General features: G+C 36.7%; 1 protein-coding gene and 1 non-coding gene across 21 annotated transcripts in view; one reads left to right on the top strand and one right to left on the bottom strand.

Moving 5' to 3' along the window:
- USP15 (ubiquitin specific peptidase 15) overlaps nt 1-26,272 on the bottom strand; it is a 148,599-nt gene that overhangs the window by 52,143 nt on the left and 70,184 nt on the right. For 7 of the 20 annotated variants that reach the window (XR_012420424.1, XR_012420425.1, XR_012420426.1 and 4 more), the window contains one exon: nt 6,165-6,251. The exons of 12 other annotated variants lie outside the window; for them this stretch is intronic. Coding sequence is in view for 5 of the 8 variants with exons in the window: in XM_065524510.2 (XP_065380582.1) it covers nt 6,165-6,251 (87 nt within the window). In the remaining 3 variants the exon portion in view is untranslated. Of the gene's footprint in view, nt 1-6,164; nt 6,252-19,374; nt 20,911-26,272 lie in introns of those variants that run through there. One more of the 20 variants, XM_005571420.5, reaches the window with a different exon arrangement.
- On the top strand, nt 21,880-21,982 carry LOC123567734 (U6 spliceosomal RNA). Its single transcript, XR_006690841.1, has one exon. It is a non-coding gene; the product is annotated as a U6 spliceosomal RNA (small nuclear RNA).

Raw genomic sequence — 26,272 nt, 5'->3', positions numbered from 1 at the left:
TCATAATGTAGCCAATTATATTACAACATATTTATAATAAAGAGTACTTTAGGCCTATTTATGAGATATATGGTTGATCATTAAATTTCTTTTATAAAGTACTCAACTGAGATACTTTTAAAGACTTGAACCTCAAACAAAATAACTCACCCTGAGTTAAGATACTCCTTATCCAATCAACAAAATAACTCAAATACCACACCAACCAATACAAATCACGATTATATCTTTCTACCTTTGATTAACTGGAGCAGCTGTACAGCTTGCTCCATTCCCCATTGCTCCATCAAATTTAAAACATTCAGATTTTAAACACCAACTGCAGCAACAAATCATCTCCTTTATGACCCTTTTGCATTCTGTTATTGTAATAGAGTAACAACGGTAGAAACAGTAAGAGTTATGCTTTAAAAAGTTATAGGTAAGAGCAGAGAGTTCCAAGGCCACTGTGACCTCACTGTTATGATGCACTGATGATTCCATTTATAGTTTCTATGCTAGACCAGCAAAAACTAGTATTCAAATGCAGAAAAAAGCCTGGGTGAACAGGAATGCAAAAATGATTCTAAGCAAGTATATCCCAGTATTATTTGCCTTTTCTTTCTTCTGGTTTCTCAGATTAATGTAGTTTATTTAATTAGATAAATATAACCTCAAGATAATTTAAATGTTAATATTAAAAACTCTATAATATTCTAAAAGTTACAAAATCAGGATAATTTTTAGAAAGAAGAAAATGTTAAACGATCCCTCTTCCTTCTGCATATAATAAAAAATAATTTTGTGAAAAAGAATGGATTCTTATTTTTTAATAGGTTATTCTATAAAATATGTATGATGAATACTTTGGATATAATCCAAAAGCAAGCTTTCAATCTTTTTTTATTCATTAGAAAGAACCCGAATGAGATCTTTGCTAAAAGCAAATGACACTATAAATAAAACAGCTTTATAAATGAACATGATAAATCGGTATCTCTAGCAATTCACAACTGGCTATAATTTATTCCTGGTATTACTTTTTAAAAGTAGTTTTTTCTTAAAATTTCAAATACTTCACTTTATTATTTCATATATTACACTCTCACTTTGTCATTATAAGAGTTTATGTGAACTGTACTACTACCTGTTCTAACAAAGTCTTTAGTAAACACACACACACACACACACACACACACACACACACACACACACACACACCCACCCCAGACAGGTAAAACACACAAAACCAAACCAACCTCAAATTACACATACAATGTTAGCCTACTAATGTTTTTGTATTTTTTAAAAAAACACTCCCTTCTTCTGGAAACAAAAAAGGTCAACTCCTCAACTCTGAAAAAACAATCCACCCTGAGATAAAAACAGCAGGCGTCAAAGAAATATAACATTGATCAATTCAAATTCAGAATTGCTAGACTTACAGATATTTACTTGTCTTAAACTGAAACAAAACACAAAAAATATAACTCATGCATCTTTTCTTGGCAAATCATTACCCTATGATTCACTTTTTATTTTATATTCCTAGTAACTAATAAAGTACAAAGTGCCTATCAGCAATTTTAAGTATTTTCGCTCATAATTGGATTATTGAATCTAACTTTGGGTACACACAACAAAAAGCTGAAGTACAAAAAAAAAATCCTGTTTTTCTTTTATCAGTGTTAAATAGTGCTAAAAATGAAGATCTTCTGTATGTTATTTTAAAAAATGCAAGGCTTGCATTTTCTACACATTCTACACATTACAGAGAAGAAAAAACTTCTGACTGTAAAATTATAGTAAAATTTAAGCAGCTAGAGCACACAGGAAAGTATGCACAAATGCATGCTCACGCCTATACACACACACGTGAAAAGACTAAAAGCACATTTACATGCTCATTCCATAAGTATATATTCAGATCTCTTGTCTCTCCCCACATGTAACACAAAGAGATGCTGGAAGTTCTATTCTTCTTTGCAGCAACATGATGGAATTTGATGGGACAGAAATTCCTATTTACTGAGAAATGAATAAAAAACTTATTTGCAAAGCAGTTTTTTGGTTTTGTTTTTTAAGAAAATCTAAATCCCTAAATAATATCTACAACTTTGCTCAAAGATTGAGATAGTCTAGATGCTCAAAATGATAATGAAAATCAATGAATTTAAGATACTTCAATATTATTTTGATTGGTTACTTATAATCCACATGTTATGTGTGCTTTAAATGAAATATTAAAGTTTGTCATGGAAAATATCAAAACTAGTTTATGTAATTAAAAAAATTTATGAAAATCTGGGCCCTAGTATCTTTCACGACTATGTCTAGTAATTACTTCCTAAAGATCTTAAGCTAGTCATCATCTTTTAAGGCTATGCTACTTTGCAAAAATAAATTTACAGTAATTGTAATGGGAATTTTAATACTATATTAGGTTAATTCTGTATTATATCCATCCTTCTTTAATAAAAACACACTAAAAATACACTTTTTTTTTTGGTAAAATTGAAGCTTACCTTTCTATAAAAAATTTCAGATTGACTTTTAAGCTAGTACCGACACCTGACTTTATAAATACATAATTTAATCCTCATAACTATAATTATGCCCGTTGTGCAGTTAATGAAATGATGCTTTTAGCTAACAAATTTATCAAGAGCCAGATGGTTAGCTCTGGTAGTTTCCAAAATTCACAGTTCCTGTTCATGGCTCAATCTCATACAGGGAATCATTTTCATTTCAAATAAAAAAGATATAAATAAATTAACAGAAAAATAGAAATGTGCGCTGCATTTGGAATGTCAAATTAAGACAATAAACACATTAACAATATTTTTTTAAAGGCAGTGTTAGTAATATATCAAAGCAAATAAAGCAGGGCAGAAAAATACAGGTTATAGAACTATTACCAGAAAGACAATCTGACAGATATCTAAAAATGTACTTAAATTATAACTGAGGCAAAACCAAATACACATGGGACTAACAAGTAAAATTATGACACAAGGTAAACAAACTGTATTATAGTAATGGATTTTTCATAATACAGGTTTTAATAAAAACTTACTAAACTTAAATGGAATAATTCCAAGTATACTTTATTACTTGGAATTATTTTATAACAATATTCCTATTTCTGGAAATAAAAATTTTATATCTTAGAAATGTACCAGTGTAGGGTTAAATCTTGAATTTATAAATAAATTTCATATAAGTTTGTAGACAACTATTGATTTTAATATATTATTTATACTTGTAGACTATTTCCACATACATGAGGTTTCAAAAACATAATGCAAAAAGGTCATTACTATTTCACCTACTTTTAAAGAAACTATGCTATTTCTATCTGAAGTCTTTCCAGAAGCTGAATGGAAATTCAAGAAGTAAACTGTATGTAAAACAGTTGTTTAAATATGGAATTCAAGTTTTTTAAGGTTAAAAAACAAAACTTTCCATTTTACAAATGCTTAAGTTCTGTTCCTTACTAAGAAAGAAAATCCATACATAAAAATGTACTTTCAAGCTCAAAATGGTCACAGCTTCATGGTACCTCAGTGACCATTTGCTATTAAAATTCCATAATATGACAAGGCTATTTCAGTGTTTGAATTAAAAAAATATAAATAGCTAAAAATATAATGTAGTCATATGATAGAATCATTGAAACTTAAGACTCTAATTTCTCTCAATAGTTTCTGCAGTCAGAGGTTTTTAGATTAGCTTATACTGTCAAGTACTTACTAAGGATGCAAACAGAACAAAACCAAAAACATACCAGACCACACATACCAATATGGTAATACTGGTCAAAATACAGTTTACATTCAATATAGTCTATATACAATGTTAAAAATATGTCCAAAGAATGACTGTAAATACCTGTAAATAAATTCTTTTATAGTAAATATGAGAGCTATCTGCAATGAGTAAATCATAAGTAATATTTTATCTAGCATGAAGTTTACTTAAAGCTCTCATTTACATAATACAAACCAAATTACGAGGGGTTATTTTCACTCTTTTTTTTTGGCTTGTGCACATACAGTTTTAAATAGAAGAGAAGACACTTCAGTGTAATTTTGAATATTCAGTGTCTTCAGTATTTTAGTATTACACTATGATGTAACATTATTAGATACAGTGCACATATCTTTTTCAGAATTACTGAAATAAGAATGTGAACGTTTTAAATGTTATTGATTCATACTGGTAAACTATTTTGCTAGAAAAAATTATTCTAATACTCCAAGCACTCAATCATTATAAAAATATATGTTATTGTTTAATTTTTCCCAATGTGACTGAGGTAAGGGAAAGCAAATGGGGTTTTTCATGGTTTTAATCTCTAATCAGTAGTGAATGTGAAAATTTAAAATATTTATCCCAGCTGGGTGAGGTGGCTCATGCCTGCAATCTCAGCACTTGGGAGGCTGAGGCAGGAGGATTTCTTGAGCCCAGCAGTTCGAAACCAGCATGAGCAACATAGTGGAACTGTCTCTATGAAAATAAAAATAAAAAAATTAGTGGGGAGTAGTGGCGTGTGCCATAATCCAAGCTACTCAAGAGGCTAAGGTGGGAGGATCACTTGAGCCTGGGAGGTCAAGGGTGCAGGGAGCTGTGATTGTGACACTGCACTTTAACCTGGGTGACAGAGTGAGACCCTACCTCAAAAAAAAAAGTTTATTCCTTATTTAATTCCTTTACTTTTACTGCCCAATGTTTCTAAGACTCTTAGAAAATTTCTAATTTTTATGAGCTTGATATATTTAGAATATAAATCCTTTATCATTTGTAACAAGTACTTTTTTCCATTTATTTGTCCTTTTTTAATATGCTTGGATTTAAAATTTCAGAGAGAAATTCTCAGACATGAGCCAATTTTCTCAACAATATTTCCTGGATAATCTGCCCATTCCTATTACTCTACAATGTCTCCTGATCACATTAAATTCTTTTTATAGAAAGATTTGTTTCTGAGCTAGATTCCATTGATATGGAGGTGTATTTTTGGGTCAGTACTATGTTGTTTGAATTTTTGTTATCTTTGTAATACATTGTGATATTTAGTTTAAGACTAATCCTTATTATTCTTTTCCAAAATTATTTTAGCTCTGTCATCTACTTATAATCCAGATGTACGTTAGAATCATTTTTGTCATCCTCCCCCAAAAGATAAATTTTGAGGGAAAATTAATTAAACATATAAATGTAATTATTAGTGTCTTAATTTTAAAGATTATTTCACAAATAGCTTTAGTCTTTTAGAATTTACTCACTGAGATAATCAGATGCCATTTAGAAACTGCAAAAATATCTAAATACTAATACTTTACAATTAGTATAAGTATATACTAACATATAATTAAGTATTAGATATCTAATACTAATATTTTAGTGCAAATATCTAAATACTTTCACTCTAATCCATAAATAGCACTATACATACCAAAATAAATAAATAAAAGGAGGATAATCATCTCTAGATCAATATTATTCCCATAATTTGGGCTAATTACAAATAATAAAGGTTTTCTTTCAACCTTTTTCAACAAAAAAAAATCAATGTTCCAGGTAATACACTCAGAGTCAATACAAGATAATACACTCAGAGTGAAGCCCATGTAACCTTGACTTTCAATCGTTTTTCTTATAGCAATATAACACACACTTCAAAATTTTTATAAATTCCATGATTCTAAATTTTATTTGGCAAGGGGTAAGGTAATTGTTTTTCTGAACTTCTCAAGAAAAAGCGATTGCCTTTTTCATAAACAAAAATTTATATGTGCTTTCCACTTGAGAATCACTGATATATACTTTTTAAAAATACTTTACTATATGTGATTACATATCTAGTTCTAAAATGACATCTGAATTTAAATTCTTCCTAAAAAATTGTGTTCTAACAAACTTCTAAATATATTTTAATGATTAGTATTTAGTATGTAAAATTCTTTAAGTGTTTTACTTCTTTCAATGTATGTATTAAATCAAGAAGTAATTTAATTGCTTTCTTTTTTGTTAAGTTACTCCTGGAAGAACTAACCAGTAATTTAAAAGAAAATCAATTTTAATGCATTAAGACTTTTATCCTAAAATTTAGATACAAAAGATTTTTGCAACCATAATAGGGTGATCAATTAAACAAAGAGTTTTTAAGATTCAGTGCTTACTTTCTGTTGTTCATGTTGTTATAATTATTTGATAGAGATGAAGGAGAGATCTTTGGTAAAGTTGAAAAATTGGATGCACCTGGGGACCTTTAAAAATATGAAAATGTTAAATTAGATAAAAAAATGAAGAATTTTTAAATTATGAAATAAAAGAACTAACAGATGACAATGTTTGTAGTAAATGAATGCTGAAAAGTAGATTTATGAGCAAAATCACTATTATCCTTTGGTTTTCAATTTTGAATGTATTTTTCCTTATAAAAACATAAAAGTACAAAAGGGAACTATTTTCAAATAAAATTTATCAAATTAAATATGCAACTTGCTATTATTCCTATAAATCTACTAACTACATATACCCATTTCCGAGTTTAGGTAACCATTTTTGACATTTTACGATCAATTTCCATTAGTCAATGGAATTAAACTATTCTACTGTTTCTCACTGGTACACCATGGCATTCTAATTATGCACAACATTGACACAGAGATCAGAGAACATTACCAATTTTTAAAAATTAAGGCAATGGGGACAAAATAGATAAAATAATTCCAAGCATAATCCCAATATGCTATATTTGGCCAAAGGGAAAAGGCATAAATCTGACTATAGTATACATACCTTATTAATTCAGAACCTTTTTGAAGAAACTGCAATTACTATTGGTTTTTAATCAACTTAAACCATTAAAGGCATGACTTATAATCAACAAATCTATAATACGCCAATAATCTAAGTACTTAAAGGTCACTAAAAGTTTTACTTTCTCTTGTAATTTTGTAAACATATTATTTTAATTTACTAGGCAACAGCTAGGCAAGAGGCTATAAAAAGCTAGGTTTCAGTCCAGTGACTCAGTCATTGTAAATTCGATATTAGTGAGGCCCCAAATGATTCACTTTTAAATATTATGCTAATGAACAATGAAATGGTCAATAAGCAGAAAAGCATAATCTAGAAAATTTGCTTTTAAGTGATTTGGATTTATCTAAATAAATATATTTACAATGCATTATGCAGAACAAATGGTGGGCAATAAAATTTTTTAGATATAAAAAATTTACATTTTCAATTTCACTTTTATTATTTTTTTTAGAGACAGGGTTTTGCTCTGTTGCCCAGCCTGGGGTGCAGTGACACAATCACAGCTCACATAGCCTTGACCTCCCAGGCTCAAGAGCTTCTCCATCTCAGCCTACTGAGAAACTGGAACTATAGGCGTGTGCCACATACCCGGCTAATTTAAAAACAATTTTTTTTTGCCGAGACAGAGATTTCACCATGTTGCCCAGGCTAGTCTCAAACTCCTGGCCTCAAGTGATCCTCCTGCCTCAGCCTCCCAAAGCACTGGGACTACAGGTGTGATTATAGGCTGCACCAGGCCTACTTGAACTTTTTAAGTTTTATACATTATAAAATCTTAGAAAAACATGTTTTCTTTTGAACGAGGTTCTTTTAGCTGATAAATGTTATATATTACTGGATCCTGTTATGTGGGATTTCTAGTTAGGTACCCTTCTGATGGAAGTCCCTTTAACAAGATTTTATTTTACTGTACTAAACTCAAAAACAAAATACAATCAACCAAGTTTTATTATAAAACAATGTATAGAACACATTTAAAAAATAATTTTAATGATCCTAATATTCCCAGATAGTAGTTTTAAAATATTAATAAAAAACTGAAATATCCTGGCATTTCTGCCTCCACATTAAGAATTCTAAATTAGGAAAAAAAGGTCTAAATTGATTAGAGACTGAGTTATAATAAATTAAGGAGGTTAATTTTTAAAAATATAATTCATTACAACTTTTCAAAAACATATGTAAATCGAAAGTTACCCTGAATCTTATAGTAAAAATTACGGAAATAAAGATCCATTGCTTCATCCAATAAAGTGGCTGAGACATATATATGTTATATATAATATATATACACACTGTATACACTTCATGTATATATACACACACACACACACACATATATACACTTTTTTCTTTTTCTTTTCATCTATGGCCTTTTTTATTATTCATTAGCAACTCTAAGAACTATATTAGAAGGAAAAGAAAATGAAATACCATGGAATTAATTTGTATTTTCAATTTTTATGGAGTTCATTCAAACACTCAAACATTTACTAAATGATTACTGTATGCCTCATCCTTGATAAGTACTGGGAATACAAAGAAAGACACAGTTCCTGACCTCAAACAGCTCACGATCTAACAGGAAAAAATGACATATAAGCAAAATGACTATAATACAATAATACAATATAAGTACGACAACAAATTCTAATGTAGAATTTTGTGGGTAGTGACATGAGGTGATTTAAAAATGACGTACAATTAGAGGGATAGGTGGGAAGTAAAAGAGTATTACAGGTAGGAAGAACAGCATGTAGAAATCATGTAGAAACTATGAATGTGTTCAGGGAATTACCAGTAAATTCAGCTTGGCTTAAAGACTAGGAAGTACTGACAGGAACAGAGGTTACTAAGGTAGGTATGACAATAAAAGGTCTTTTATGTTCTATGAAGAAATCTGGATTTTATCCAATTGTGCTGGAGCATGTGGAAAGACTTTAATAGGGTATCAACAAAATCAGATTTGTAATCTAGGAACTTTTAAGGAAGAGAAAAAGACTGAAGATTGGGAGACCAGTTAAGGAACTATAAAAACAAAGGTAAGAATTAATAAGGGGTGGAGTTAAGAAAGTAGAGTGGGCAAGGGCAGCGTATCTTGGATGTTTAGGAAGCAGTTCTTGAAGTATAGTCCATGGATCCTGGGGGTTGTCAAGACCCTTTTTAAGGTGTCCATTGGTGAGGTCAAAACTATTTTCATAATAAATATCAAAGTGTCGTTTAAATGTTATTCGACCTCTTTCACTGAGTGGATATTGGCACTGCTAGTGCAAAAGCAATGGTGGATAAAACTGCTGAAACCTTAGCATGAATCAAAGGAGTAGCACTAATCTATATTTCACCACATCACAGTAAAAAAGTTTCACTTGAGAATATCCACATTGAAAAAAAAATTACTGATTTTATTAAATCTTAACCCTTACTTACACTTCTTTTTGATATTATCTGACAAACTGGGAAGTTTGCATAAAGCGTATCTGCTACAAACTGAAGTATCATGGCCGTCATTCTGAGGAAAAGCTTGTGTAGTTATTTGAACTGCATGAATCACAAGTGGAACCAGTCATTGTTTTCAGGACACCACTCTTTTTTTTATTCTACATTAGGAAACGACTGTGTGTGGTTATTTGGACTTGGCTATTGATATGGCTTGGTTCTGTGTCCCCACCCAAATCTCATCTTGTAGCTTTCATAATCCCCAGGTGTTGTGGGAAGGGCCTAGTAGGAAATGACTGAATCATGGGAGGGGGTGGGTCTTTTCCATGCTGTTCTTGTGATAGTGAATGAGTCTCACGAGATTTGATGTTCTTAAAAATGGGAGTTTCTCTGCACAAGCTCTCTTTGCCTGCCACCATCCATGTAAGACATGACTTGCTCCTCCTTGCCTTCTGCCATGATTGTGAGGCTCCCCCACCCCAGACATGTGGAACTGTAAGTCCAATGAACCTCTTTCTTTTGTAAATTGTCCAGTCTCAGGTATGTCTTTATCAACAGCGTGAAAACAGACTAAAAGAGTAAATTGGTACCGGTAGCGTGTGGCGTTGTTGAAAGTTTTATACATTATAAAACCTTAGAAAAAAATGTTTTCTAAGGCAAATCCCTTCCACCTATGAGCCTGTAAAATCAAAAACAAGTTAGTTACTTCCTAGATACAAAGAGGATACAGGCATTGGGTCAATACAGCCACGTGTAAGCAACTTTGGAACTGGGTACTAAAGTTCCCAGAAAATGTGTAAGCAACTTTGGAACTGAGTAATAGGCAGACGTTAGAACAGTTTGGAGGACTCAGAAGAAGACAGGAAAATGTGGGAAAGTTTGGAACTTCCTGGAGACTTGGGAGGACTCAGGAGATAGGAAGATGTGTGAAGGTTTAAAACTTTCTAGAGACTTGTTGAATGGCTTTGACCAAAATGCTTAGTGTTACAGACAATAAAGTCCAGGCTGAGGTAGTCTTAGATGGAAATGAGGAACTTGTTGTGAACTGGAGCAAGGGTGACGCTTGATATGTTTTAGCAAAGATACTGGTGGCAGTTTGCCCTGGCCCTAGAGATTTGTGGAATTTTGAACTTAGGAGAGATGATTTAGGGAATTTGGCAGAAGAAATCTATGCAGCAAATCATTCAGGAGGTGACTTGGGTGCTGTTAAAGGCATTCAGTTTTAAAATGGGAACAGGGCATAAAAGGTTGGAGAATTTGCAGCCTGACAATACAATAGAAATGAAAATCCCATTTTCTGAGGAGAAATTCAAGCTGGCAAAAGTACCGAGCAGCCAAATGTTAATCCCCAAGACAACGGGGGGAAAATGTCTCCAGGGCATGTCAGAGGTCTTCACGGCAGCCCCTCCCATCACAGGCTTGGAGGCCTAAAAGGAAAGATGGTTTTATGGGCTAGGCCCAGAGGCACCCTGCTCTGTGCAGCCTAGGGACTTGGTACCCTGTGTTCCAGCTGCTCCGGCCATGGCTAAAAGGGGCCAAGGTACAGCTCAGGCTGTTGCTTCAGAGTGTGGAAGCCCCAAGCCTTGGCAGCTTCCATGTGGTGCTGGGCCTGTGGGTTCACAGAAGTCAATAATTGAGGTTTGGGAACCTCCGCCTTGATTTTGGAGGAGGTATGGAAACGCCTGGATGCCCAAGAAGTTTGCTGTAGGGGTGGGGTCCTCATGGATAATCTCTGCTAGGGCAGTGAGGAAGGGAAATATGGGTTTGGAGCTCCCACACAGATTCCCTACTAGGGCACCACCTACTGGAGCTGTGAGAAGAGGGCCACTGTCCTCCAGACCCCAGAATGGTATAGATCTACTGAGAGCTTGCACTGTGCACCTGGAAAAGCTGCAGACAACGCCAGCCCGTGAAAACAGCCAGCAGTGGGGTTATAACCTGCAAAGCCACAGGGAAAGAGCTGCAGAAGGCTGTGGGAGCCCACCTCTTGCACCAGTGTGACTCGGATGCGAGACATGGAGTCAAAGGAGATCATTTTGGAGCTCTAAGATTTGACTGCCCTGCTGGATTTCGGACTTGCATTGGGCCTACAGCCCCTTTGTTTTGGCCAATTTCTCCCATTTGGAATGGCTGTGTTGACCCAATGCCTGTATCCTCCTTGTATCTAGGAAGTAACTAACTTGTTTTCGATTTTACAGGCTCATAGGTGGAAGGGACTTGCCTTGTCCTGAATGAGACACTGGACTGTGTATTTCTGAATTCATGCTGAAATGAGTTGGGACTTTGGGGGACTGTTGGGAAGGCATGACTGGTTTTGAAATGTGAGATAAGATTTGGGAGAGGCCAGGGGCAGAATGATATGGTTTGGCTCTGTGTCCCCACCCAAATCTCATCTTGTAGCTCCTGTAATTCCCACGTGTTGTAAGATAGGCCTGGTGGGAGATGACTGAATCATGGGGGTGGGTCTTTTCCATGCTGTTCTCGTGATAGTGAATGGGTCTCATGAGATCTGATGGTTTTAAACATGGGTTTCAGGGAGGGGCCAAGATGGCCGAATAGAAACAGCTCTGGTCTGAGGTTCTCAGGGCGATCAATGGAGAAGGCAGGTGATTTCTGCATTTCCAACTGAGGTATCCATCTCATTGGAACTGGTTAGGTAGTGGGTACAACCTGCAGAGAGTGAGCAGAAGCAGGGTGGGGCGTTGCTTCATCTGGGAAGTGCAAGGAGCTGGGGGGCTTCCCTCCTCCAGCCAAGGGAAGCCATGAGGGACTGTGCTACCTGGCCCAAGTACTATGCTTTCCCATGGTTTTTGCAATCTGCAGATCAGGACTTGTGTGCCTACACCACCAGGGCCCTAGGTTTCAAGCATAAAACTGAGTGGCTGTTCGGGAATGCAATGAGCTAGCTGTAGGAGTTTTTTTTCATAACCACAGTGGTACCTGGAATGCCAGCGAGACAGAACCATTCACTCCCCTGGAAAGGGGGCTGAAGCCAGGGAGCCAAGTGGGCTCGCTCAGTGGGTCCCACTCACCGAGCCCAGAAAGCTAAGAACCACTGGCTTGAAATTCTCACTGCCAGCACAACAGTCTGGAATTGACTTGAGACGATCGAGCTTGTTTGGGGGAGGGGCATCCGCCATTACTGAGGCTTTAGTAGGTGGTTTCCTCTCGCAGTGCTAAGGAGACTGGGAGGTTTTGACTGGGCAGGATTCACCACAGTGTGGCAAAGTGGCTGTGGCCAGACTGCTTCTCTACATTCCTCCTCACTGGGCAGGGCACATCTGAAGGAAATGCAGCAGCCCCAGCCAGGGGTTTACAGATAAAACTCTCATCTCCCTGGGACAGAGAAACTGGGGGAGGGATGGCTGTGGGTGTAGCTTCAGTGGACTTAATCTTTCCTGGCTGCAGGCTCTGAAGAGAGCAGCTGATCCTGACAAGGGGGATTCTCCCAGCACAGTGCACCAGCTCTGCTAAGGGACAGGCTGCCTCCTCAAGTGGGTCCCTGACCCCGTGCCTCCTGCCTGGGAGAGACCTCCCAACAGGGGTCGACAAACACCTCATACAGGAGAGCTCCGGCTGGCATCAGGCCGGTGCCCCTCTGGGACGAAGCTTCCAGAGGAAGGAGTAGGCAGCAATCTATGCTGTTCTGCAGCCTCCACTGGTGATACCCAGGCGAACAGGGTCTGGAGTGGACCTCCAGCAAACTGCAGCAGACCTGCAGAAAAGGGGCCTGACTGTTAGAAGAAAAACAAACAAACAGAAAGCAACAACAACATTAACAGAAAGATCCCCCAACAAAGACCCCATCCAAAGGTCATCAGGTTCAAAGACCAAAGGTAGACAAATCCACGAAGATGAGGACAAACTAGTGCAAAAACTCTGAAAATCCCAAAAACCAGAAAGCTGCTTCTTCTCCAAATGATCGCAACTTCTCTCCAGCAAGGGCACAAAACTGGATGAAGACTGACACTGATGAATTAATAGAAGTAGGTTTCAGAAGGTGTGTAATAAACTCCTCTGAGCTAAAGCAGCACGTTCTAACCCAGTGAAAGGAAGCTAAGAACCTTGATAAAAGGTTACAGGAACTGCTAACTACAATAACCAGTTTAGCGAGGAACATAAATGGCCGGATGGAACTGAAAAACACAGCATGAGAAATTAGTGAAGCATACACAAGTATCAACAGCTGAATCGATCAAGCAGAAGAAAGGATATCACAGATTGAAGATCACCTTGCTGAAATTAGGCACAAAGACAAGATTAGAGAAAAAAGAATGAAAAGGAATGAACAAAGCCTCCAAGAAATATGGGACTATGTGAAAAGACCAAACCTATAATTGATTAGTGTACCTGAAAGTGATGGGGAGAATGGAACCGAGTCGGAAAACACATTCAGAGAGAAGTGAACTCTCGGGAGAACTTCCCCAACCTAGTAAGACAGGCCAACATTCCAAATCAGGAGATACAGAGACCACCACTAAGATACTTCATGAGAAGATCAGCCCCAAGACACAAAATCTTCAGATTCTCCAAGGTTGAAATGAAGGAAAAAATGTTAAGGGCAGCCAGAAAGAAAAGTCAGGTCACCTACAAAGGGAAGCCCATCAGACTAACAGCAGACTCTGCAGAAACCCTACAAGCCAGAAGAGAGTAGGGGCCAATATTCAACATTCTTAAAGAAAGGAATTTTCAACCCAGAATTTCATATCCAGGCAAACAAAGCTTCATAAGCAAAGGAGAAATAAAATCCTTTCCAAACAAGCAAATGCGGAGGGATTTTGTCACCACCAGGCAGCCTTTACAAGAACTCCTGAAGGAAGTACTAAATGTAGAAGGGAAAAACTGGTACCAGCTACTGCAAAAACACACCAAAATATAATGACCAATGACACCGTGAAGAAACTGCATCAACTAATGTGCAAAATAACCAGCTAGCATTATGATGACCAGATCAAATTCACACATAACAATATTTAGCCTTAAATATAAATGGGCTAAATGCCCCAATTAAAAGACACAGACTGGCAAATTGGATGAAGAGTCAAGACCCATTGGTGTGCTATATTCAGGAGACCCATCTCACATGCAAAGACACACACAGGCTCAAAATAAAGGGTTGGAGGAGTATTTACCAAGCAAATGGAAAGCAGAAAAAAAAAAAAAAAAAAAAAAAAAAAAAAAAAGCAGGAGTTGAAATACTAGTCTCTGATAAAACACACATAAAACCAACAAAGATAAAAAAAGACAAAGAAGGGCATTACATAATGGTAAAGGGATCAATGCCACAAGAAGAGCTAACTATCCTAAATATATGTGGACCCAATATAGGAGCACCCAGATTCATAAAACAAGTTCTTAGAGATCTAGAAAGAGACTCAGACTCCCATGCAGTAATAGTGGGAGTCTTTAACACCTTACTGTCAATACTAGACAGATCAATGAGATAGACAATTAACAAGGCTATTCAGGACTTGAACTCAGCTCTGGATCAAGTGGACCTCACAGACATCCACAAACTCTTCACCACAAATCAACAGAATATACATTCTTCTCAGTACCGCATGGCACTTATTCTAAAATCGACCACATAAATGGAAGTAAAACACTCCTCAGCAAATGCAAAAGAATAGAAATCCTAACAGTCTCTCAGACCACAGTGCAATCAAATAAGAACTCAGGATTAAGAAACTCACCCCAAACGGCACAACTACATGGAAATTGAAGACCCTGCTCCTGAAGGACTCCTGGGTAAATAACGAAATGAAGGCAGAAATAAAGAAGTTCTTTGAAACCAATGAGAACAAAGAGACAATGTATCAGAATCTTTGGGACATGGTTAAAGCAGTGTATAGGGGGAAATTTATAGTACTAAATGCCCATATCTGAAAGCTGGAAAGATCTGAAATTGAAACCCAAATATCACAATTAAAAGAACTAAAGAAGGAAGAGTAAACAAATTCAAAAGCTAGCAGAAGACAAGAAATAACTAAGATCAGAGCAGAACTGAAAGAGATAGAGACAGGAAGAACCCTTCAAAAAATAAAAATAAAAATAAATGAATCCAGGAGCTGGGTTTTTGGGAAAAAATAACAAAATAGACAGACTGCTAGCTAGACTAATGAAGAAAAGAGAGAAGAATCAAATAGACGCAACAAAAATGATAAAGGGGATATCACCACTGATCCCACAGAAATAAAAAACTACCATCAGAGAGTACTGTAAACACCTCTATGCAAATAAACTAGAAAATCTAGAAGAAACGGATAAATTCTTGGACACATACACCCTCCCAAGACTAAACCAGGAAGAAGTCAAATCCCTGAATAGACCAGTAACAAGTTCTGAAATTGAGGCAGTAATTAATAGCCCACCAACCACAAAAGGCCCAGGACCAGACGGATTCACAGCCGAATTCTACCAGAGGTACAAAGAGGAGCTGGTACCATTCCTTCCGAAAATATTCCAAACAATTGAAAAAGAGGGATTCCTCTCTAACTCATTTTATGGGGCCAGCATCATCCTGATACCAAAACCTGGCAGAGATACAACAAAAAAAAGAAAATTTCAGGCCAATATCCCTGATGAACATTGATGTAAAAATCCTTAATAAAATATTGGTCAACCGAATCCAGCAGCACATCAAAAAGCTTATCCACCATGATCAAGTGGGCTTCATCCCAGGGAAGAAAAGCTGGTTCAACATATGCAAATCAATAAAAGTAATCAATCACATAAACAGAACCAATGACAAAAACCACACGAATATCTCAATAGATGCAGAAAAGGCCTTCAATAAAATTCAACATCCATTCATGTTAAAAACTCTCAATAAACTAGTTATTGATGAAACATCTCTCAAAATAATAACAGCTATTTATGACAGACCCACAGCCAATATCATATTGAATGGGCAAAAGCTGGAAGCATTTCCTTTGAAAACCGGCACAAGACAAAGATGCCTTCTCTCACCACTCCTATTCAACGAAGTATTGGAAGTTCTGGCCAGGGCAACCAGGCAAAAGAAAGAAATAAAGAGTATTAAAATAGGAAGAGAGGAAGTCAAATGGTCTCTGTTTGCAGATGACATGATTGTATATTTAGAAAAGCCCATCGTCTAAGCCCCAAACCTCCTTAAGCTGATAACTTCAGCAAAGTCTCAGGATAGAAAATCAACGTGCAAGGATTCTTATACACCAAAAATAGACAAGCAGAGAGTCAAATCATGAGTGAACTCCCATTCACAACTGCTACAAAGAGAAAAAATACCTAGGAATACAATCTACAAGGGACGTGAATGACTTCTTCACGGAGAACTACAAACCACTGCTCAAGGAAATAAGATAGGACACAAACAAATGGAAAAACATTCCATGCTCATGGATAGGAAGAATCAATACTGTGAAAATGGCCACACTGCCCAAAGTAATTTATAGATTCAATGCTATTCCCATCGAGCTACCATTGACATTCTTTACAGAATTAGAAAAAACTACTTTAAATTTCATATGGAACCAAAAAGGGCCAGTATAGCCTAGAAAATCCTAAGCAAAAGAAGAAAGCTGGAGGCATCATGCTACCTGACTTCAAACTATACTACAAGGCTACAGTAACCAAAACAGCATGGTACTGGTACCAAAAAAGATATGTAGACCGATGCAACAGAACAGAGGCCCCAGAAATAACTCCACACATCCTGGGATGCAAAGCTGTTTGAACATATGCAAATCAATAAAAGATCATGTGATCTTTCACAAACCTGACAAACACAAGCAATGGGGAAATGATTCCCTGTTTAATAAACAGTGCTGGGAAAAATGGCTAGCCATATGAAGAAAACAGAAACTGGACCCCTTCCTTATACCTTATAAAAAATTAACTCAAGATAGATTAAAGGCTTAAATGTAAAACTCAAAACCATAAAAACTCTAGAAGAAAATCTAGGCAATACCATTCAGGACACAGTCATGGGAAATGACTTCATGACTAAAACACCAAAAGCAATCGCAACAAAAGCCAAAACTGACAAATGGGAGCTAATCAAACTAAAGACCTTCTGCAAAGGAAAAGAAATTATCATCAGAGTGAACAGGCAACCTTCAGAATGGGAGAAAATTTTTGCAATCTATCCATCTGACAAAGGGCTATTATCCAGAATCTACAAGGAACTTAAACAAATTTACAAGAAAAAAACCAAACAACCCCATCAAAAAGTGGGCGAAGGATATGAACAGACACTTCTCAAAAGAAGACATTTATGCAGCCAACAAACATGTGAAAAAAAGCTCTTTATCACTGGTCATTAGAGAAATGCAAATCCCACCACAATGAGATACCATCTCATGCCAGTCAGAATGGCGATTATTAAAAAGAAAACAACAGATGCTGGAGAAGATGTGGAGAAACGGGAATGCTTTTACACTACTGGTGGGAGCATAAATTAGTTCGACCACTGCGGAAGACAGTGTGGCGATTCTTCAAGGATCTAGAACCAGAAATACCATTTGACCCAGTAATCCCATTACTAGGGAAAGGATTATAAACCATTCTACTATAAAGACCATGCACATGTGTTTATTGCAGCACTATTTACAATAGCAAAGACTTGGAACCAACCCAAATGTCCATCAATGATAGACTGGATAAACAAAATGTGGCACATATACACCATGGAATACTATGCAGCCATAAAAAAGAATAAATTCACATCCTTTGCAGGGACATGGATGAAGCTGGAAGCCATCATTCTCAGCAAACACAGGAACAGAAAATCAAACACCACATATTCTCACTCGTAAGTGGGAGCTGAACAATGAGAACACATAGACAAAGGGAGGGGAACAACACACCGGGGCCTGTCGGCGGGTGGGGGGAAAGGGGAGGGAGAGCATTAGGACAAACTCTTCATGCATGTGGGGCTTAAAACCTAGATGACGGGTTGATAGGTGTGGCAAACTATCATGGCACATGCATAGCCATGTAACAAACCTGCACATTCTGTACATGTATCCCAGAACTTAAAATAAAATAAAAAAAAGACACACACACACACACAAACCAGGAGTTTCTCTGCACGAGTTCTCTCTGAGACATGACTTGCTCCTCCTTGCCTTCCACCATGATTGTGAGGCCTCGCTAGTCATGTGGAACTGTAAATCCAATAAACTTCTTCCTTTTGTAAATTGCCCAGTCTCCTATATGTCTTTATCAGCGGCATGAAAATGGACTAATACGGCTATCAAGCAGAGGTTTTCTCAAAAACGAATGAAGGAAGGCTGTGTCTTTAAGGAAAACAACGTATTTGCTGCCAATGATAAAATACGGGCTTTCGAGCAAGAATGAGAATCTTGGAAAACTTGACTCTGACACCACGAAGTTGACAGCTTCCCAATACTTAGGTTTTTCTCATAAGACAGGTGATGTTTTAAAAAAATGTGATTTGAAAAAAACTGTAGAATAAAATGTGTCAACATTTGGAAGATCTGCATAACTCAGTGAATCAATATTTTTCAAATGACCAAAATGTATGAAATTTACATTTGAAAGATTTTAATATTATAAAAGGTTCATTGATATGGTTTCAGATTCTATCATTAAACTTTTTTTTTTTTTTTTTTGAGGCGGAGTCTCGCTCTGTTGCCCAGGCTGGAGTGCAGTGGCGCGATCTCGGCTCACTGCAAGCTCCGCCTCCCGGGTTCCCGCCATTCTCCTGCCTCAGCCTCCCGAGTAGCTGGGACTACAGGCGCCGCCACCACGCCCGGCTAATTTTTTTGTATTTTTAGTGGAGACGGGGTTTCATTGTGTTAGCCAGGATGGTCTCGATCTCCTGACCTCGTGATCCGCCCGTCTCGGCCTCCCAAAGTGCTGGGATTACAGGCTTGAGCCACCGCGCCCGGCCTCTATCATTAAACTTTAAGACTTAAACCACCACTGGTCAAGTTTTGATGTGGTATTAATGATCTGAAAATACTCCTTTTCAACTATGTATCTGTGTGAGGCTGAATTTGCTTCATGTACTTCAACCCAAACATTGTATTACAATAAATTAAATGCAGAAAAATATACAAGAATTTAGCTGTCCTCTATTTAGTCAGACAGTAAAGAAATTTGCAAAAATAAACAATGCAACGCTTTTTGGTAATTTTATTATTTTGGAATATAGTTATTTTCATAAAAATGTTATTCATGTCAAAATACAACGGTTTTGTACTATTACTTTAAAATACCTTAAAATCTTATTTCTATTTCGAATATGACAAACATTAATAGATATAACCCATATAACAGAAGTTCTTTGGGTCTTTAATAATTTTCAAGAATGTAAAAGGAGTACCAAGATCAAAATGTTTGAAAACTTCAGGTGGGGAGGTAGAATCTGCAAGACTTGCTGACTAACTAGACGAGAGAAGAAAGGCTGGAGGAGGAACTCAGGATGGCTCTTAGATGGTACTTGAAATAGGCAATACAGGAAATGGATCCAGTTTAGGTTGAGGGGATGGGAGAAAGAGGGGTAAAAAGATTTGGTTTAATCTGAGGTGGTGAGTCCTACATGAAATTTATGAAAAATCTGGAATACAGAAAAGTGGTCTAGTCTAGAAATAGAGAATGGCATATTTTGTGTCAATTTGAGCTGGGGGAGAGGATTAGCACAGAATCACCTAATTTTGAACACCTACTACGGTATGATAAAAGAGGTCTTCTGACAGAAATTTAGGGAATGTCAATGCATTTAAGGTCTGAGCAGGGCTGCTGCAAACAGTTAGTGAAGCTGCACTGCACCGTGCCAGGGAGGGCCTGTCACACAGACTACACATGATATGAATGATGCCCTCTAGAGCTGTGCACAATTTGCAAAACCAAATGTGGTAACCCTAAAGAGAAACTGAGCTAGACAAAGGACTGGTCAGAGAGGCAAAGTCCTTGGAATAAAAGGTTGTACTATGTATTCAAATTCAGAGAATTTCTTTAGGAGATGGTTATCAAAAAGAAATACTAAAGACAGGTCAAATAAACTAGGTTAAAAGGAAAGACAAATAAGAACTTTGTTAAATCCTGAATGGGTGGCAAGCAACATTAAGTATAGACTTTTAAATGTAGGTGGCTGTCAAAGAAAAAAAGCTAAAAGATGGTATATGGAGGAAGCATATGGTTTTTGCTTTTAAAGATGAAGATGTGTTTATGTTCATAGGCTGAGGGGGAAGATGACATTAGGAAAGAAATAAAAATAATGAACTGGTGTTTACCATATGTATGGCACTATGCTAGGCATTTAAATATGTAGGAGAAAGGAGATAATAACAGAAAAAGTAAGGACCAGGAAGCATTGAGATAAATACTATAGGTAGAGTACAGGGACTGTCCTTAAACAGCAAGGTGATCAGAGAGATAAGGATGGATGTGGTCAACAGGTAAAGGTAAAGTATAACAATTTTACAATACTGTTACAGACATTCCTGATGAGTGATAACGCATCATTTATCTCTTCTGATTCCGACTTCTGACTCAGATTACACATGGTCCAATCTAGCTAACATTTGTGGAGCTAGTATCAGGTTATTTAGGGGTTGACTGGTCAGTCTGTGGATGATAACCAGAGCCCTTTAGCTCTCTTTCTGTGACGTATGTGGAAATTAAACTGTTCACTAGCAACTCTGCTCTAGTGGCTCTCTAGAAAAAGGAGAGAAAAAAATGCTAAGAATATCATAAATTAACTAGACATCAAACCACTTACCTAGAATTAAACTAATTTTGGCCAGTTTGGGCTAGGTATAACATATCGTGCCTTCAGACAGAAAAAGGAAAGACTTCCATCTAGCTGAAGTGGTTTCATGAAGAGAGAAAATTCAGCCTTACTCCTGACAAATGAATGTTTGTAGTATCTGAATTTCCCTATGCCCAATATGTTTCAACTAAAAACATGCAATTCAAGGCTAAGTTGAGCCTCTTACCTCAATAGAAAAACACAACTTGCTTTTAGTAAGTCAACTAAACATTTAACACTCATGGAAATCTAACACCATGTTAAGCAACCAAAATACAGAGAAGTCTGAATGCTGACACAGCAAAACAGTTATTTAAAGATTTTTATATTTTCAAACCCAACACTGTAAAACAACCTAACTTCATACAATCTAACATCATAAAACAAAAATTATCTTAGTAACAAAAACAAGACCAACATTACACTCTCCATTTCTAAAAATCATCTTAAGACAAGCTCTGAAAGAAAAAGAACATTCTAAATCTCCTAAAAAATTAAACATTTTTACTGTTGTAAGACACATATTAGTTCAGTTCAACAGCATTGGCTGTGTGCTTCCTATATGCCAGGTAGGGTGTTAGGTGCTTAAAGATACACAAAAGAGAGTTTAAGTAGATTTACATTACATATAAATTGTTTTTCATAGCTCCATTTTTCCTTATTTTGACTGCTTACTTTTATATATAATATTTGATAACATAAAACGTTCCATTTTAAATAAATGAAATTATAATAAGTTTTTCAGCCATTATGAATCTAAGCACCAAACTTGCAACCCATTTTTATTTAAACTTTATTACAGAAATTTTGAAACATACATTAACCCTCATGTACCTAATATCAGAAACTCAGCTTCAAAAATAACATTCTAGTGCATGCTTTACCAGCACATATACCAAAAGTGGAACGATACAGAGAAGATTAGTATGGCCACTACAAAAGGATGATATTCAAAAATTAACATTCTACCATTCTTATTTTTTCTATAATCCTTCATCTTCCCTCCGACTCCCTCTTTTGCTGGAGTAGTTTAAAGCAAATTCTAGACACCCATAATTTCACCTGAAAACACAACAATATGTATCCCTAAAAAATAAGGGACTTTTTGTTTTGATCAGCACAAGTTTTCCTGAGCCTTCATGATGATTCTATTTGATGCCAACTGTCCTTCATTATTTCAGGATGTTCTTTAAGGTTTTGGTATGTTGTTCTCTACATTTTTGGTTAATTTATATATGCATATATTCCCATTTTTAGGAATATGACTCCATACCTGCAGTTCTCAGTACTCCATACTGCAGCTCCCCTTAATTGTAATCTAAGCATTTTTGTTTGGCTATTCCATTACCTCAAACTTTAAAGTCTCAGAAAAGAGCACTCTACGTCTGTTTCTTAATGAGAATGATAACAACATAAAATAAGGCACAAAAGGAAATTTAAGGATTCAAAATGTCTTTTTAAAAAGATAACAGCTGGGCACGGTGGCTCATGCCTGTAATCCCAGCACTTTGGGAGACTGAGGTAGGCAGACTGCTTGAGCCCAGGAGTTTGAGACCAGCCTGGGCTGAAACCCCATCTTTACAAAAACAAAACAAAACAAACAAGCAAACAAACAAAAAACCCCAAAATTGGCCAGGTGTGGTGGTGTGCCTGTAGTCCCACCTACTTGGGAGGCTGAGGTGGGAAGATCATCTGAGCCTGGGAATTCGAGGCTACAGTGAGCTGTGACTGCTCCATTGCACTCCAGCCCGGGTAATGAGAGTGAGGCCCTGTCTTAAAACAACAACAACAAATTACAGATTTTGGAATATTACTCTAGATTTATGGTTCACAGATTGCATTTCAGATTGATGACTGGTGTTACTGAAATGTATGAACTGGCCGAATGACAAGGAAATAAAGAATGGCTAGAGTCAACATGTATTTTAATAAGTTTTAACCAAATGAGTCTATGCATCATTTCCAAATCCATTTAACTGCTTTGCAGTTATAAATGCAAACAGGGATTAAATACTCTCTAAAAATTTCTAAAGACGTTTAAGATGGTGTAAAAAACCAAAAAGAGAATATTGCAGAATCACCTAGGTGCTTACTATCTGTCCCAACCAAAAAAGTAGTATGCAATGGTTTTATTTATAAAGTTCTTCCTCTCTCCAAGCAGAGCACTCAGGAAGACAGTGCTGTGAAAATACTATTGTGTCATGAGATTAAGTTTATAGTGTTTCAGTCATCAATTTGGAATTCCCTTAATCAGAATACCACAAATGGCAGAGGCACAGTGTATGAGTAAGAGCTATTAGCATGGTTTTCCATTCGATTTTTTTTCTGCCACTCATGTCCTATTCTGGATGATGGTAAATTTTTCTCTGGATGTTTTCTAGTCCAAGAAAAATCACCCTCTTCAAAATTATCAATGACTCTTAATTTTTTTTTCACCAAATACTTAAGCACACGTATTTTGACAATACTTTTTGACTAATTAATGAAAATGAATAAATTTAAATCAAATTCTCTCTAGGAATCCCCAGGCTTCTATAATGAGTCCACTGTAAAATCATTTTTTAGAAATACAAGATTTTACTAACTACACATCTGCAATAGAATAACTAGATTATCCACCCAATGCTAAACCCTTAAAAAAAAAAAAAGGTGAAATTTAACAGAATTTTTAAAACTAGGGGAGGAAACTTTTTCTAAGGTATCATTAGAAAAGATCATCTTTTTAAGAGGCTGTTTAAGAAATCAAACTTAAAAACTAGATTAGAAATGCAAGTCCTGATAAAATAAGCAGTGGTTAAAAAATGCAGCATGAATATAAAAATAAAAAATTCAAATTATATGTTGATATCTAGTAAAAAATTCAGTTAGAAAACTTTTTCTTTTCTTGATTTTTTTTTTTTTTTGAGACAGAGTCTCGCTCTGCCACCCAGAGTGGAGTGCAGTGGCGCGATCTCAGCTCACTGCAACCTCCACCTTTTGGGTTCAAGTGATTCTCCCGCCTCAGCCTCCCGAGTAGCTAGGACTACAGACACCGCCACCACCCTTGGCTAATTTTTGTATTTTTAGTGGAGACGAGGTTTCACCATGTTGGCCAGGCTGGTCTCAAACTCCTGGCCTCAAGTGATCCGCCCACCTTGGCCTCCCAAAGTGCTGGGATTATAAGCGTGAGCCACTGTGACCAGAAAACTTTTGAGTGAGTATTCTTTGGGTAGGTTCTTAGATTTCTAATACAGACTTTGAGTTGTTTTAGGTGCTGATAAAAAGCATATACACATATCGTTTTTGTAACTAAATGACTACATATTTTAAATTAAATTTTACCCTCAACAGTTTTGAATATTTAGCATTTCTTCTCAAGTAGCCCAAAAAGTTATGCTTCAGTTGAAGATACAGTTTCAAATCTAATCAAAATGGGGCTAATACAATTTTAGGACATCAGAGCACTAAGCAGGTTCCTCTATTTTCAGCAGTATAGAACAGACAAAATACTAACATGTGGTTTCACATGTGCCTACTTGTGGTAGTATTCTTATATTTTCTTGTTCACAAGAAGTACTTAAAATGCAAATTCCTTGGCTAAGTATAAAGATTTATATTTTGCTGGTCTGGGGTGGGAACCCTGGATGCCACTACGTTGTTCACATAGTAAATGTCAATAAACATTACCTACAAAATTTCTGAGTGTCATCCTTAGACCAACAGCATTGGTGTCACCTGCAAACTTATTAGAAATGAGTCATGCCCAGATATAACAAATAAGAAATTCTGAGGATGGGGCCCAGGAAACTGTTTTAATAAATTCTACCAGTGATTCTTCTTTCTATCACCATATTACAGCTTTAATTATTTTTCTTTGGTATTTGACACCCTAGCTAGGAACTGGTTATGTGCTATGCAACATGATGGACAAATTCCAGGTTAGTGATATATATTAGAACCAGCATTTTCATGCCATCTTGAAGGCCAGGGGTTGTCCTCTGGCAAATATGTGCCAATTTTGAGGAGTATAAACTGTTCTATATCTTAATATCTTGAAGTCCTTCCTAAGGACCTAAAATTACATGCCTTGAGCTGGAGTTAAATTTGCCTAAGCTAACATCATGTGGTTAAAACATGCTTTTCTGTTTTTGTTTTTTCCTTTTAGGAGACAGGGTGTTCTTCTGTCACACATGCTGGAGTGCAGTGAGTGGTGTGATCATAGCTCTTTGCAGCCTTGAACTCCTGGGCTCATGCAATCTTCCCACTCCAGCTTCTGGAGTAGCTGAGACTACAGGTGCATGCCACCATACCTGGCTAATTTTTGTATTTTTTTGTAGAGACAGGGTCTTGTTACGTTGCACAGAGTCATCTTGGACTCCTGGGCTCAAGTGATCCTCCTCTGTCCTCCCAAAATGCTAGGATTACAGGTGTGAGCCACCTTGTTCAGCCTAAAACATGCTTTTCAATGACAGGCTGGAGTGTAGTGGTGCGATCTCGGCTCACTGCAACCTCTGCCTCCTGGGTTCAAGCAATTCTCCTGCCTCAGCCTCCTGAATAGTTGGGATTACAGGTGTCTGCCACCATGCCTAATTTTTGTATTTTTAGTAGAGATGGGGTTTCACCATGTTGGTCAGGCTGGTTTTGAACTCCTGACTTCAAATGATCCACCTGTCTCAGCCTCCCAAAGTGCTAGGATTATAGGCATGAGCCACCGTGCCCAGCCTCATTTGTTTTTTTTAAGCCAGCATTCATCCAGAAAATAGAGTCTGTACCCTTGCTTCAACTATAGAAATATAATATAAATAAATATAGCAAATGATACTTCCTCAAACTTGTTTCCTTTTTTCCTCCTATTATCTCTACTCTGATTTCCTTCTACTGTGATTTTTTCTATGTTCTTTTTTTTTTTTTTTTTTTTTTTTTTTGAGACGGAGTCTCGCTCTGTCGCCCAAGCTGGAGTGCAGTGGCCGGATCTCAGCTCACTGCAGCTCCGCCTTCCGGGTTCCCGCCATTCTCCTGCCTCAGCCTCCCGAGTAGCTGGGACTACAGGCGCCCGCCACCTTGCCCGGCTAGTTTTTTTTTGTATTTTTTTTTTTAGTAGAGACGGGGTTTCACCGTGTTAGCCAGGATGGTCTCGATCTCCTGACCTCGTGATCCACCCATCTCGGCCTCCCAAAGTGCTGGGATTACAGGCTTGAGCCACCGCGCCCGGCCATGTTCTTAAATATTTATGAATCTCACTGTTTCTTTCTCTCAACTGTATGTTTTAAAGTTTCATCTAGTTTTAAA

This window comes from Macaca fascicularis, chromosome 11 (assembly GCF_037993035.2).
Source record: "Macaca fascicularis isolate 582-1 chromosome 11, T2T-MFA8v1.1".
NCBI classification, from domain to species: domain Eukaryota; kingdom Metazoa; phylum Chordata; class Mammalia; order Primates; family Cercopithecidae; genus Macaca; species Macaca fascicularis.
This window is presented reverse-complemented; position numbering and strand designations above follow the sequence as displayed.